This window comes from Drosophila sulfurigaster, chromosome 2R (genome assembly GCF_023558435.1).
Source record: "Drosophila sulfurigaster albostrigata strain 15112-1811.04 chromosome 2R, ASM2355843v2, whole genome shotgun sequence".
Classification (NCBI taxonomy): Eukaryota; Metazoa; Arthropoda; class Insecta; order Diptera; family Drosophilidae; genus Drosophila; species Drosophila sulfurigaster.
This window is the reverse complement of record NC_084882.1, coordinates 13,547,060-13,560,988: the sequence shown is the minus strand read 5'-3', so window position 1 is coordinate 13,560,988 and position 13,929 is coordinate 13,547,060. Positions and strand designations below refer to the sequence as shown.

General features: G+C 40.3%; 4 protein-coding genes across 5 annotated transcripts; 3 read left to right on the top strand and 1 right to left on the bottom strand.

The window, feature by feature from the left end:
* The first annotated feature begins 2,911 nt into the window (after positions 1-2,911).
* Positions 2,912-6,157, top strand: LOC133839206 (pickpocket protein 19). The gene is given in 8 exon segments (XM_062270605.1): positions 2,912-4,304; positions 4,358-4,524; positions 4,526-4,936; positions 4,998-5,403; positions 5,464-5,517; positions 5,581-5,716; positions 5,779-5,891; positions 5,957-6,157. Coding segments are annotated over 8 exon segments (1,716 nt in total). The 5' UTR covers positions 2,912-4,072; the 3' UTR covers positions 6,154-6,157.
* Positions 6,158-6,647: 490 nt separating this feature from the next.
* LOC133835979 (pickpocket protein 19) lies at positions 6,648-9,326 on the bottom strand. 2 transcript variants are annotated; one of them, XM_062266185.1, is made up of 8 exons: positions 9,250-9,326; positions 8,681-9,161; positions 7,972-8,626; positions 7,612-7,912; positions 7,489-7,536; positions 7,267-7,411; positions 7,106-7,206; positions 6,649-7,039 (listed from the first exon to the last, which is right to left on the bottom strand). In XM_062266185.1, the coding sequence occupies exons 2-8, from the start codon at positions 8,833-8,835 to the stop codon at positions 6,768-6,770; spliced, it is 1,677 nt and encodes a 558-aa protein (XP_062122169.1). In that variant the 5' UTR covers positions 8,836-9,161; positions 9,250-9,326; the 3' UTR covers positions 6,649-6,767. The 2 variants fall into 2 exon arrangements, with proteins under 2 accessions (XP_062122170.1, XP_062122169.1); XM_062266186.1 differs by lacking the exons at positions 7,489-7,536; positions 9,250-9,326 and having other exon boundaries at positions 6,648-7,039; positions 8,681-9,150.
* LOC133835981 (sodium channel protein Nach-like) lies at positions 9,242-10,740 on the top strand. Its single transcript, XM_062266188.1, has 4 exons — positions 9,242-9,799; positions 9,861-10,203; positions 10,262-10,495; positions 10,562-10,740. Exons 1-4 carry the CDS (start codon positions 9,242-9,244, stop codon positions 10,738-10,740), a joined length of 1,314 nt encoding a protein of 437 aa, XP_062122172.1.
* Positions 10,741-11,249: 509 nt separating this feature from the next.
* Positions 11,250-12,872, top strand: LOC133835986 (sodium channel protein Nach-like). Its single transcript, XM_062266193.1, is given in 6 exon segments — positions 11,250-11,358; positions 11,417-12,008; positions 12,070-12,285; positions 12,287-12,392; positions 12,449-12,679; positions 12,744-12,872. Coding segments are annotated over 6 exon segments (1,338 nt in total). The 5' UTR covers positions 11,250-11,278; the 3' UTR covers positions 12,857-12,872.
* Positions 12,873-13,929: the final 1,057 nt, after the last annotated feature.

The window sequence follows — 13,929 nt, the reverse complement described above, 5'->3', positions numbered from 1 at the left end:
GTTTAATTGACTAATTGTTTATTTTCTATGCTGAAGCCCAAATAGTAACAGTTAAATGTAGTAATATCATTTATTAAAACAAATGAAATGCGGGCAATCTAAAACGTAGACTTAATATTCCTAATATATGTATATTTATCTTCGTATGTATTGCTATCATTACTTCATTGTTGTATGTGGCAAAAGGAATGAATGCCTCTGGGCACAACTGTTGCATTCCATGGCAAAAGCAAGGTCAAAACCAATACTCAACGTGAACGGAAAAACTTGTGAATATTTTATTGTGACTAAACCGAGCTGCACATAGCGGAAGGCTAAACCAAATTGTACGGAAGTAGATTTGTGCTTTGGTTAGCGAATGATTGTATCAATCGTACACTGTTATATTAAAAAATCTATGAAGTTCTATAATAAAAATGATGAAGCGCATTATAAATTAAACAGCTATCTGCACAATAGAGTCGCAAATGAAATTAATTGCTTGTAATAGTTATATGGCCGATAAAACCTCCCAAGACAAGAAAGTTTAAAGTGTTATCCCCTCAGACAGTTCCTGTCCATCCCGCATAAATGCGCTGCCAGAAATATGACGTGCGAAGGTTTATGAACAAGCTAGCAAAATGGTATTTAAAAAGTTGCTGAACAAACTTTCAAATTAAATACTCAGGTGCTTAAATTGTGCAAATGCCTTTCGCACATACACACAGAGAGAGAGAGAGAGAGACCCCCAAATACAGTGTCTTGCAGAATACTGACGTGTTGAGCTTAGCACTTGACTGCTGGCGCTTCGTTCAGTGTTTATTGCATTTTGCACGTTCTTCCTTCAGCATTATTATTATTTTAATTATTATTATGATTACGACACGCCGAAAGTGTTTATGTGTGCAACAGCAAACAAATTAAGATGTTGAGTGAAGCTGGAGAAGTAATTAAGCAAGCGCATAAGATACACTTAAATTTGTCAAAACAAAACGAAATTTAGTTGCATTTCTGAATGACAAGCAATCAAAAAGCTTAAAATCAATTCAAGCATGGTATTCAATTGCCAGAGATTAAGAGAGAGAAGAGTGAAAAGCAAACGGTAGCAAACTCGACGTTGATGCTTCGCATAAATGAGATGCATTTAAAATGCATGACATCAATTATAAAAAGTTTTCTTAATTTTCTCAAGTTCATAATTCAAATTGAGGTTCACACGCATGCCAGCTCTTTCAAAGCCACACACAGAGCAAGGACAAAGCCAAAAAGTTTGTAAACATACACACACACACACACTCGAACGCACACGCAAAGACCCATTCATTTTTGGTGTATATTTGTTTATTTCTCGAATGCGTATAAACATTTACATTTGCAAAGACAAGCTAAAAGCATCGCCTGCGCCAGAACGTGTCTGTCCCAAAATGTCCCCACAGACATGGCAAATGTGTATGGAAAAAAATGGTGCCATCTGCAACTGCATCAACATCCTCATCCTCATCTGCATCTGTATCTGCATGAGCATCAGCAACTGCATCTCTCAATCCCATGCAAAATTGCAGATTTCATATGCAAATTGTGCACTTCTTCAGAAAATTATTCAAATTACTTGTACTTGGCCCAGGATCAGGACACAAACGAGGAGAGCGCACAGAGCTAAAATCAATGCACTCGGGAAATGGCGTTTGCTGCTAACAAAAGTCAAAAGAGTAACAAAGTTCTACGTGGCAAACTTGTTTCTGTCTGTTTCTCTGAATCTCAATCTGGCCTTGGCCTCTTTAGCAGCTCATCAGTAAATTGGGCAAATCTTTGCTTGGCACCAATTTAGCGGGACGTCATCATCAATCAAGCTAAATGCTAAATGCTTTTGGCCAAGTTGCGCGTTGGCTTCGCCTGGGAATGGTAATCCTTTAATATTATTAAATAATTAACACGCATTACGTGGCATGTTTATGATTTTGGCAACAGAGCGACTATTTATGGCAGCACCCCAGGGATTCAGTCATCAAAAGATAAACGCAATTATAGCCCAGTTAGGTGCCAATGCCAATCCCAATGCTCGCCCCCTGCCATCGTCAGTGTCAGAGTCAACGACAGAACCTAAATGAAGACAATGCCGCGGTGCTAAACATGCAAATTAGCGAGCAAAAGTTTGACACTGACGAGCACCACGAAGGAGTTAAAGTTCCGTTTTGAGCCAAATTTGCATATTTAAATGGCTCAAATGCGGCACTTGCCATTCTGACACTTCGCTACTCTCTGGCACTCTGGTGTCTCTACTGCCTCTACTGTCTCTGCTCTGCTTTGCTGTTTTCCCATTCTTGTTGCCAACATGCAGAAGCTTGTGTCTTGTGCCCTGTCAGCGCCTTGTTGTCACGTTTCTGTTGGCTCATAAAAGTAAGATTGAATTTTGAGCGGACGAGCGACAAACGACTAAGCGAGTGAGAAAAGGGGCGACAAAGTGGCAAGAGGATTGAAGGCGGGACTTTGGCTATGGCTTTGCATGTCTAACCAGAAAGTTTACATGACTCTGACGCTGTCTGCGCTTAATAGGCCAAATGAACTTGAACCCCAGCAAACGTTGAGCGAGGACAATAACAACACCAAAGACAGCAACGATGACGACAAGCCGTCAGTCGGAGAGAAAATTGTTGCACACGCGTGTGTTGAAAGTAAAAGTGAAAGTTTTTGATCCTGCCACAGAAACCGGAAGTTATTATCGCACGTGCTAGAGTTCCTCTCTCTTCTCTCTTTACACTCTCTATCTCTCTCATCCTGTTAATGTGTGTGTGCGAATATGTGGATGACTTCATTGAGCAGGAAATTAAATTTATGCTTATCTTGTCATAAATTATTTCGAATTTTATACTATTTATGTCATTCGATAATCCTTTTTTAGTGCATATGACTTTTACTTGAAGTGACAACACACACACACAAAATTTCATTCACATCGTGATATCATCGGACTGCAAACAAACTTCCAAAATCGACACAGAATCGAATAGTTCGAATTTACAGATGATTCTTGATTCTGGCCATGAAAGTTGATTGACATGTGCGCTTGTTTGTACAGTCTCCAGTCGCCAGTTGCCAACTACCAGCTACCAACATTTTGGTCCATGGTCGTTCATTAGGCTCAGATTAGCTAAGGCTTAGTCGGTTTACCAGTCACACATTCCGACATTCAGGCATACACATATGTGTGCACATACATAGATGTCCATCACTTGTTTGGCTGTTTGTTATTTTGGGGGCTCTCTCTGTGTTATTGATCTGGCGAGCCGAAGCAATTGACTTTAATGCCGTGGAATCACAGCGAAAATCTTGGCAGGCGCTCAACTAAAATGCGTCGCATTCTTTTACCGCAGTTGAAAATTGTTTGAGGGCAGCCAGAGAAGCGAAGTGAAGTGAGAATTGAGCAAATAAATCACACTGCCAAAGGCAACTAAACAACAACTCAATCGAAGACATCGAAGTCGATGAAAACGCGCAATGATAAATCGAAAATATTCTTAGTTGTTTACACAAAGCTCAGTGAAGCGGCCGGACGGATGGCCAACCATCAATGAAAACGACGCACAACAAAAAAAAAAAAAAAAAGAAAAAAAAATTGTCGTTCAGCTCTTTCTGGCGCACTCAATGAAAAGCAACACAAACCTCTCCAACCATTTGATGGCACTCTGTGGGGACAGTCGCTTAATGAACGAGCAAACAGGAGATTATGCTGCCACTGAACAGCGACAGCAGCGTCGGACCAAAACTCCCAGCTCCCATCTTCACTAGAATTGTTCGGTAAACAACTTGTGAGTCCTTGCGTCCCTTCTCCTTGCCCTGGACAGCATTCAAGTGTTAATTGTGTGCGTGATTTAAGCTTTACCGAGAGCGCACGCCAAGCCTACACTGTCCACCAAGAATAATTGCTTTTTTGATTGAGTTCAATGTACATGGGGGCTTTAACTGCCCGCTTGCCTCAATGTCTGCCTGCTGCCAGTCTGCCAGTCTGTCAATCTGCAATTCCAGTTTGAATTTGAATGTTCAAAAGCGCTTGAATCCTTGACAACGACGCATTCCCACGCAGTGCTCGCATCAAATGTTTTATCCGCAGGAACTACTGCCACGGCCACGCGCTCGTCCTCCTCTCTATGGCAGTTACATCCAGAGCCCTGGACTGCTGCAACCCAGCAGCCGTGATCAAAGCCGTTTCAAGCCGCATCACTGTTGCAAGCGGGGCAAATTTGTTCGTCTGATGTTGCCCTACCTCAAGGAGTACTGTGCCACATCCTCTGTGCATGGCATTCGCTATCTGACAGACCCCAAGCTGCGTGTGTTCGAAAGGTAAGAAAAACTTACTCCAAAAACTTTTGCATACTTTTAGGTAACCCAAGAAATTAAAGCTCGCTAATGTTTTTTTTTTTCAGATTTCTTTGGCTGCTTATTTTAATTGGCACTTTTATTTGTGCCTCAATTGTGTATGTCGATTTGACGGCACTGTACAACTCGGAGCGCGTACAAACAACCATTGAGAACACAATGCAACCCATCTTTTTTTGTACCCTTTCCATCTGTCGGCCTTTGCCTTCGCAGTCGCCTTAATGTGTTAGCATTGGAAAACGAAGCCACGGATTTGTTTTTGGGCGCAAATGCAACTCAAGCCAAGAAGGAACTCTTTCAACATTTTATTTTAAGCGTGTCAGATATACATTTTAATGATATGAGAAGTCTAACGAAGTTCTTTGCTAACGAAACTCTAGCCGCAAATCTAAGTCAACTGGATGGCATTGATGTGACGAAGGTGTTGGAGTATACCAATTTGAGGTGCACCCATATATTTGTGGAATGCAGCTGGAGGAGCAAGCCCTACAACTGTTGTGATATCTTCGAGCTGCAACGCACCGAACTGGGTTATTGTTGGGTCTTCAATTCACAAATCAGCCCAAAGACAATAAGGATGGCAGTGAGTTCTACCATCGATCGATAAGTATTGGTTATACATAAGTAATTTATCCCTTCTTTAGAAAGAAAGCAAATACTATCCACGTCGGCTGTCACAAAATGGACCTGGCACTGCCTTGGAAGTATATCTGCGTCGAAACAAATCCTACATTCGAACTAATGGACATGGCGTCCACATAATGGTGAAGCAGCCGCAACAATGGAGCGATTCAGCCAGACTGTTGCCAGTGGATAGTAACAATAAAATCAGTCTAAATCCACGATATACTAGCTCCGATGTGAGGACGCGCAGTCTAACGCCTAGGGATAGACGCTGCATCTTTCCCGATGAGATCAAAGATCCGCTCTACAAGAACTTGCCCGGCTTTGTCTATTGGCGTGGCAACTGTCGCAGCAGATGCCATCAGGAACATGTGGTTAGTCGGTGCAACTGTTCGCCAACTGTGCTCTTTCCCCTCAGCAAGGAAGGTGAGTGGAAAGCAAACTCCTTGATGTATCAAATCACAAGTTATTTTTCGTATGTTGCAGACAACTTTACGGATTGCAAGGCCTCGGATTTCAAATGTCTGTATGACCATAGAAGTAAGTGATAATTCACCTCGTATATCCTACATATTCTCGCATAATCGTTGCCATTATTCAAAGTGACATTCGGTGTGGAGCGGCTTGCTCTAGAAACCGATTACGTGGATGATGTCTACGAGAATGCCATGACCTGTGACTGCCTCAACAGCTGTGAGCAGTTAATTTACGATACCATTCACAGCAGCACGGCCATGGGGTAAGTAATTATTCTTGTCTCTTGATATACGCCTACTCTCACATAGCAATCACATCTCGTAGCAACAACGAACTCGACCAGGATGCGTACAGCATGCGCATTGATATCTTCTTTCAGTCACCTTGGTTTATCAAATATCAAACTCATATGCGCTTCACATTTGTCGAATTGCTGGGTATGTCTTCATAATTAACTGCTTCAACTCGTTGTTCAATTTGAATATTTCATTGCAAATTACAGCCAGCTTTGGAGGCATCATTGGTCTCTTTCTTGGTGCTTCGCTGCTCAGCGCCATTGAGCTAGTCTATTACTTCACCATTGGCCTTTATTTATATTTATTCAACAACAAGAGAAACCCCAAGAAGCAGGAAGTCCAAGAACCACCCATCACTTTGCATTTCCGCCGCAAAATAACACCAATAAAAATGTTTTATTAATAACAAAAAAATGCACCATCTTTTTTGAAAATACATAAAATTATAATCTAGAAAAATACAGAATAATTTAAGAGAAAATATTAACCCTTTCAACTAATCTGCTTAATTACTTACAATACTAAAAATGTAACTGTAACTTTGCATTCTTTTTCATTTTTCGTATATTGCTTTATCAAATAATAAATAATTATGAATTTCGTGCCTTGGTAATAATCAATACTTATTTTGTCACCAATCAATATTATTGGGATTGTGGGATCAAATTTATCAATTGCCATTAAAAATAGAACGGGTCAAATGCCTTCCAAAATAAAATATGAGAAATATAATAGAGACAAAATAGCAATATTTAATGAAAATCAAAAAAACTGAAGAATTTATTATTAATACGTATAACAACAAATTTATTTAATTGGACAAAAAAGAATTATATCATATATAATAAGATACAAATTTAAAAGAAAGAAAGAAATACTTTAAAAATATATTAGCTAAATTAAACGTGCTGTCTCGACTGTAGTTCTGTGATAATATCCACTATTTCATTGCTTTATTAAGTAGTAAGAGTATTTAACTGTCGTCGATGTGGATGCTTCGTAAATTCACAGCAATATTCACCAGGCGTTGATTCTGTTATTAAACGGATGCCGCAGCTGGCTTTTGGACTTTGCTTCCGCTGACATCGTGTCGTGGTGGGCGTGGTTTAAGCCGTTACGTAAATAAAACAGCCACTTCGCCCACTTCTGTTTGAGATTGTCGCGCAGCAGGCCATAGTAGGCGTTGTCATAAAGATGCAGACCAAATCCTACAGTCAGATAGTAAACCAGCTCCACGCCACTGACCATCGAGGCACCCAGGCAAAGGCCAAAGATGCCGCCCAGGTTCGCTAAAGAATACAGAAAAATCTAGATAAATGGCTGACGAAATATTAAATTTAATGCTAGATGTTTACCAATCAAATCAATGCTGCTAAACTCGAGACTGGTTCGATATGTAATCATATTCTCGACCTGGTAATGCACATCCACCTTGAAGAAGTCATGGCTCGCCGAGCTAGAGAAATACTCAAATTAAATCAAGCAATGACAATTGCTCAAACAATTCTTGACAAACATATTACGACCAGTCAAGGGCAATGTTGTCGTGGACGTGAAGTACTCCAACACATTGCAGCTGACCAGACAGGGGCAAGTCATGCCTGGCTTGCTGGCACTGAAGAAGTCATCCTCTCCCAAATGCTTGTCGTAACTGAAAATGTCTACGAGTATAAACATAAACTTGACTTTAATTGATGCTGCCTCGCAGTAGATAAAGTTCAACTATGCCAAAACTTGCCATTGTGACGTGAGATACATCGCAGACTGACCGCAGTGCAGTCCTTGACTGAAGGACAAAACAAAACGGAAAGTGATCAAAAAGTATGATTTAATTGGCGATATGCGGAGTTGAAAAGTTTACCTTTCTGATTGCTAAGAAAAATGATGGGCAACGTGCAGTTGCACAACCTGACCAAGTACGATTCATGGCAATTGTTGAGGCAGTTCAAAAGCAGAAAACTTTTACTAAATCGTCTTGGCGCATCGCTAGTGCCAAAGTCCTTTTGCTCATCGTCGAAGTGACAATTGCGACGCTCGGGAGCAATGTTGCGAGTCGTCTCATCGGTACGTGTCGCCTGAGGACGAATGGTCACATAGGTCTCTGTGTTGGGTGTTATTGAGTACACAACATTCGACATTTGATTTCCCTTCTTGATCATGATCTGTAAGTTTAATATTATTATTAAAAATGTATTTAAAAAACTTATTGACAGCTACTTACATAAACATTATCGGTGGCCTTTGTATTAGGCCGCTTGAATCGTTCATGAAGCTTTAAACTAAAGTTGAGACCTGAACTTTGACCCGCCTTAGCATTATGCCTGGGATAGAATTCTTTGCCGTAGCGTTCCTTGATTTGATTAGATCTCGGCGACAGCTCCGAGTTAAATACCAGACACAGACCGTACTCCGACTTCTCAGTGACAAAGTAATCACAGCAATTGAAATTGCCATGTCGCCACTTGCAGGAGTTCGGCACCAGAATATCCTCGCAAGTTAGAGACATAAAGAAAGCCAATGTGCTGATGTTGACGAATTCCAGCGCTTCAAAGTTCTGATCTTCCAATTCAGAATTGCTGTATCTAAAATTATCGAAGCGCAGCGTTTCCATGTACGACACCAACTTGGTGAATCCTTCTGTCAGCTCTTCAGTTGCATTCGCCGGCAAAAATTCAGCTTTAGCCTCCTCCAGCTTACTCCAATTGATGCGATTATCGGTGCAAACAGCAACAGCAGGAAACTGCACTAGGAATACGGGATATTGCGGATCTTCGATGACTGTCTGCAGTTTCTGGGCGCCATAACGTTCCGAGAGCAGCAAATAAAACGAGCAGCATAGTGTGATGCTGATGACCAACAAGATGCTCCAAATAAGTCTGAAAATTAGAGAGCATTTTATAAGAATTTGGTTAAAGTGAACTAGTTATTACTTTTCAATGTTGTGCAGTCTCGGATCGTAAAGGTAGCGCACACAGTGTATAGTGGATCGTTCACAGTACAAGCGAAAGTAATTGCTTGCCAGCTCCTTGAAACACTTCTTTTCATCGTTTTTCGATTTCTCGCTGTTCTCTTCCTTGGCCATCATGTGACTGAACTAAGTTCACCGAATAACCGCCTGATTTATGGGATTCACCGAGGACTTGTAATTGGAGTTTATAAACTTCAATGAAATGCATCCATTATGGCTAATTGAGTAGTTATGTTTTTTGGGTGAATTGATAAGCATTCATCCAGATATAAGGAAATTGATATCACACTCGTAACTGACGCTACCCATTGATTAGTTGACGCGCCTACTAATCAGTTCATCAGAATGACTGCTTCGAGTAAGTTGCCCGTTGATGATGATGATGATAATAAGAAGCCAGAGGAGCAGCCATGGGACGGGACGAAACGGTAAGGTACTATCTTCTGCAGCAAAAGCGAAAATAATTGCCTTGACTATTTGTTAATTTAGTTATAGCCGCTTATTACTGAAGCTCTTTGCCATCATGCTCACCATCTATGTTTGCTTTTTGTCCTGGGAGCGTTACTTCAAATTCTGGGTGCAAACTACAATTGAGCGCACTGATGTCCACATTTCGGAAATTCCCTTTCCGGCCATCACCATTTGCCCTACACATTTGACATTGAGCAGCTTGAATAATACAAATACTAAGCAGCGAGAATTGAGTCGTATGAACCGTCTCTATAACCTGATCCAGAGCATTCAATTAAAACCCGTGCTTAGTGAAGAAGAAGTCGCCACGAATTTTACGGAATTTGAGGATTACTACAACCAATCCATTTCTGAATTTGGCAGCGCCCTTTTCCGTGGCTACCAGTGCAAGGATTTGTTCAACAAGTGCATGTGGCGACGTCGGGAGATCGATTGCTGCACCATCTTTAAAACCTTTGGCTATGGTGTGAGTTGTTACATATTCAATTCAATATATGGCAAAAATGCGGATCTTACATATCCTTGGTCAGTGGCCGGTTCGGGTGTCAATAGCGGCCTCAATGTCAAGATGAATCGCAACGTGGGCGTGCATCACCTGGAGAGCGTTTTAGTTAGTTCTGTCCCTAATTGCATCTATTAATTGTAGATTGATAGTTTCAATTCTTCTAAAGGTTATGGTGCATGAGCCATCGCAGTATCTGGGTACCAATCTCATCTACACCAAAGATGACCGCATTGCGATTCCTCTGCAACCTCAACGCTTTACAGCCGATGACGCTGTTAGGGCTCGACCCATGGAAATGCGTTATTGCTACTTCATAGAGGAAATGGAAATGAAACATCGATTGCGTTCCGAGTGTGTAAATAGCTGTCATATCAAGTTCATGACTGATAAGTGTAAGTGTTACATTAATACGATCATGGCACTCAAAGACAAAGACAATAATGCTAACCAGGAAACTTCACTTCGCCCTTGCGCTGTAAAGGATTTGTCATGTTTTATCAAGTACAAAAGTAAGTAGATGTAAATCTCAAATGTTTTTATGAAATCATAATCAAATACTTCCCATAGTATCGTTCTTTTCCATGAGCAACACCATCGAAGAGTCTAGAGATTTTGTATTCAATACTACAGACTGCAAGTGTTATCCCAACTGCAATCACATAAAGTATCATGCATCCATTTATACGGATCGTATGGGTAACGCCAAGAACGATGATCTTATAGAGGTTGATGTTTACTTTCAAGAGGAGACCCTTATCTCCTATCGCTCCACGCTGCAAATAGTTCTGCTCGATTTGATTGGTAAGTTTTATATGTTTCGACAATCACCAAGTTTTTATTGAAACAATTTTTTTTTTTGTATTTTAGTTTCATTTGGTGGTATTGCTGGCTTGATTTTAGGCTACTCCCTATTGGGATGTATCAATACCATGTTGGATCGCATTGCCTTCTGCGCCAAGTCGCGATCACGTTCAGCCGATCCAACAGCTGCGTCTCACGCTTCCTCACGTTTACCTGAAACGGATTTAAACAATATATTTATATGAAAATGCAACCATTTTGGGCGTTATTGGACATTTTATTTTCCATCAGCTTAATGATCTGTAAGTTGAATATGTTATAAATAAATTCAAGTTGCTTCCATAAACATTATCGGTAGCCTTTGTATTTAGTCGCTCGAACCGGGTTAAATTCCAGACACAAACAGAATTCCATCTTCTCAGTTATAAAGAAATCAAAGCATTTGAAATTGCCATGATATCACCTGTAGGACTTCGGCTCTAGAATTTACTCCCAGCGCAGAAAGCAATTCGCATGCAAGATTTCAACTCAAGCCTGCTCTTCCTTGGCCATCATGTGACTGACTGTAACTGTCAGCTTTATAGGATTCACAGATTACTTGTAATTGTTGTTTTGAAACCTTAACGAGTTGTATCCATTATGGCTAACAACTGTTGTAATTGAGTAGTTATGTTTTTTAGGTGAATTGATAAGCAGACATCCGGATATAGAGAAATTGATATCACACTCGTAACTGACGCTCTCCATTGATTAGTTGGCGCGCCCACTAATCAGTTCATCAAAATGAGTGGAGTGACAAAGTTGCCAGTTAATGATGATGATGACAAGAAGCCAGAGAAGCAGCGATGGGCCTGGATAAAATGGTGAGTAACTGGGTGAGAAAAAGATAAAGGTAATTGTCATTACTATTTCTGAATTTAGTTATGGCCGCTTATTACTGAAGATTTTTGCCGCCATGCTCACCATCTATGTCTGCATATTGTCCTCGGAGCGTTACTTCAAATTCTGGGTGCAAACCACAATTGAGCGCACTGATGTCCACATTTCGGAAATTGCCTTTCCTGCCATCACCATTTGTCCCACGCACTTGACATTGGACAGCTTGAATAATACAAATACTAAGCAGCGAGAATTGAATCGTATGAACCGTCTCTATAATCTCATCCAGAGCATTCAATTAAAACCCGTGCTCAGTGAAGAAGAAGTCGCCACGAATTTTACAGAATTTGAGGATTACTACAATCAATCGATATCCGAATTTGGCAGTACACTTTACCGTGGTTACCAGTGCAAGGATTTGTTCAACAAGTGCACGTGGCGACGTCGTGAGGTCGATTGCTGTAGCATCTTCCAAAGCTTTGGCTATGGTGTAAGTTGTTACATATTCAACTCGGAAATTGCTCAGGAACCAAATAATACCTGGCCATGGTCAGTGGCTACTTCGGGTTTCAATAGCGGCCTCAATGTCAAGATGAATCGCAATGTGGGCTTGCATCACCTGGAGAGAGTTGGTGTTAGTTCTGTCCCTAACTGCATCTGATAATTGTTGATTGATAGCTTTACTATTTCTAAAGGTTATAGTGCAGGAGCCATCGCAATATCTGGGCACCAGTGTCACTTCCTCCTCGGATGATCGCATTGTGATTCCTTTGCACCCGATGCGTTTCACAGCCGAATCCGCTGTTAGAGCTCGTCCCGTGGAAATGCGCTATTGCTACTTTACAGATGAATTGGAAAAGAATGGTCAAATGCGTTCTGAGTGCATACATCGCTGTCATACTAACTACATGGAAAAAAAAGTGCAAATGTCACCTTGATCTGATCATGCCTTATCAAGAAAGTTCACTTCGCAATTGCACTGTGATGGATTTGTCATGTTTTGCCAAGTTTAAAGGTAGAAGAAATTCTTATATGTTTTTAATGACGCAATAATCAAATACTTTCCATAGTATCGTTCTTTTTCCATGAGCAACATTATCGAAGAGTCTCGAGATTCTATATTCAATACCACCAACTGCAAATGTTATCCGGACTGCAATCATATACAGTATCATGCATCCACCTATACAGATCGTCTGGGTAGCGTCACGAACGATGGCCTCATGGAGGTTGATGTCTACTTTCAAGAGGAGACCCTTTTCTCTTATTGCTCTACACTACAAATAACTCTGCTCGATTTGATGGGTAGGTTTTATAGCCGTCTACAATCACCTGTTTTTTATTGAAAGTGTTTTTTCTGTTTATGTAGTTTCATTTGGTGGCATTGCAGGCTTGATTTTAGGCTACTCTGTAATGGGATTCGTCACTGCCATGTTGGATCGCATTGCCTGCTGCGCCAAACCCTCGTCCCGATCACGTTAAGTTGATACCACAGCTGTGTCTCACGTTTCTTCGTGTTTACCTGCAACGGATACAAACAACAAGTTTATAAGAAATTAAAGAAAGAAAATGCAGCAATAAATAAATCGAAAGAACAAGAACAATTGATTATGAAACTCTTCAGATTTCAGCTACCTGCCAGTGCAGTGGAAAATTTCCACCTCGACATTGAAATCGAGATTAAAATCGCCTTATATTATTCTGTCTCACTCTGCAATTGTCCAATGTGCAGGGTGTGTATGATGCAGTTCAATGAATTCCGATTTGTACACGTCTGTATATGCGTAGCAGACCAAAGAGGTCTCAATTGTACAAACAATGCCTCATAGAGGATGTACCCCAAATGGTAATCAAGTTGGATTTATCTCCAGGCTATCAGGGGGGCGACCAAAAGTGCTTTGAATCACATTAAATCACATCACAGAAGAACACTTGTCTCACGCACACAACTACACACAAGCGGACATACACTTTGTCAGCTGAGTATATTGACTATGTTATGGCCTTTGCCTTGTGTAGATAATCTTCGATTTTTAAGCGATCCATAAACGATCTTGAAGCGGGGCCTGCCTACATTAGCGCTTGCACAAATTGCAATTAACAAAACCAATATAATTATAAGATCATTCAATGAATATCTAAAAACATTAAATATAAAATTATCATTTAATTTTGCAAAACAAAATTAGTGAAGTTAATAGCTCGTAGAATCTGCATGACATCTAGAATTTGCATTATTTAATTTTCTAATTCAAATTTAAATAATTCCTATTTCAAATTCATCTCTTCGAGCTCATACTGTAATTGTTTGTTGATTGTGAAACGTATAGTAAATGCTAATATACAATTTGCTGATCTCGTTAGAGGGAAGTTCGACTTCAAACTGAAAGTAAAGAGCCGCTCAAACATCTCAAATTATATTGTAATATCATTTAATCATTTATTTTTGTATTGTTGTTAAAGCTAAATATAACAAACAACATTATTGTTTCGACTGTCTTAATCTAAAACTATAACATTCAATTAATTTTTAATTTTCATTCGAATAAACAATT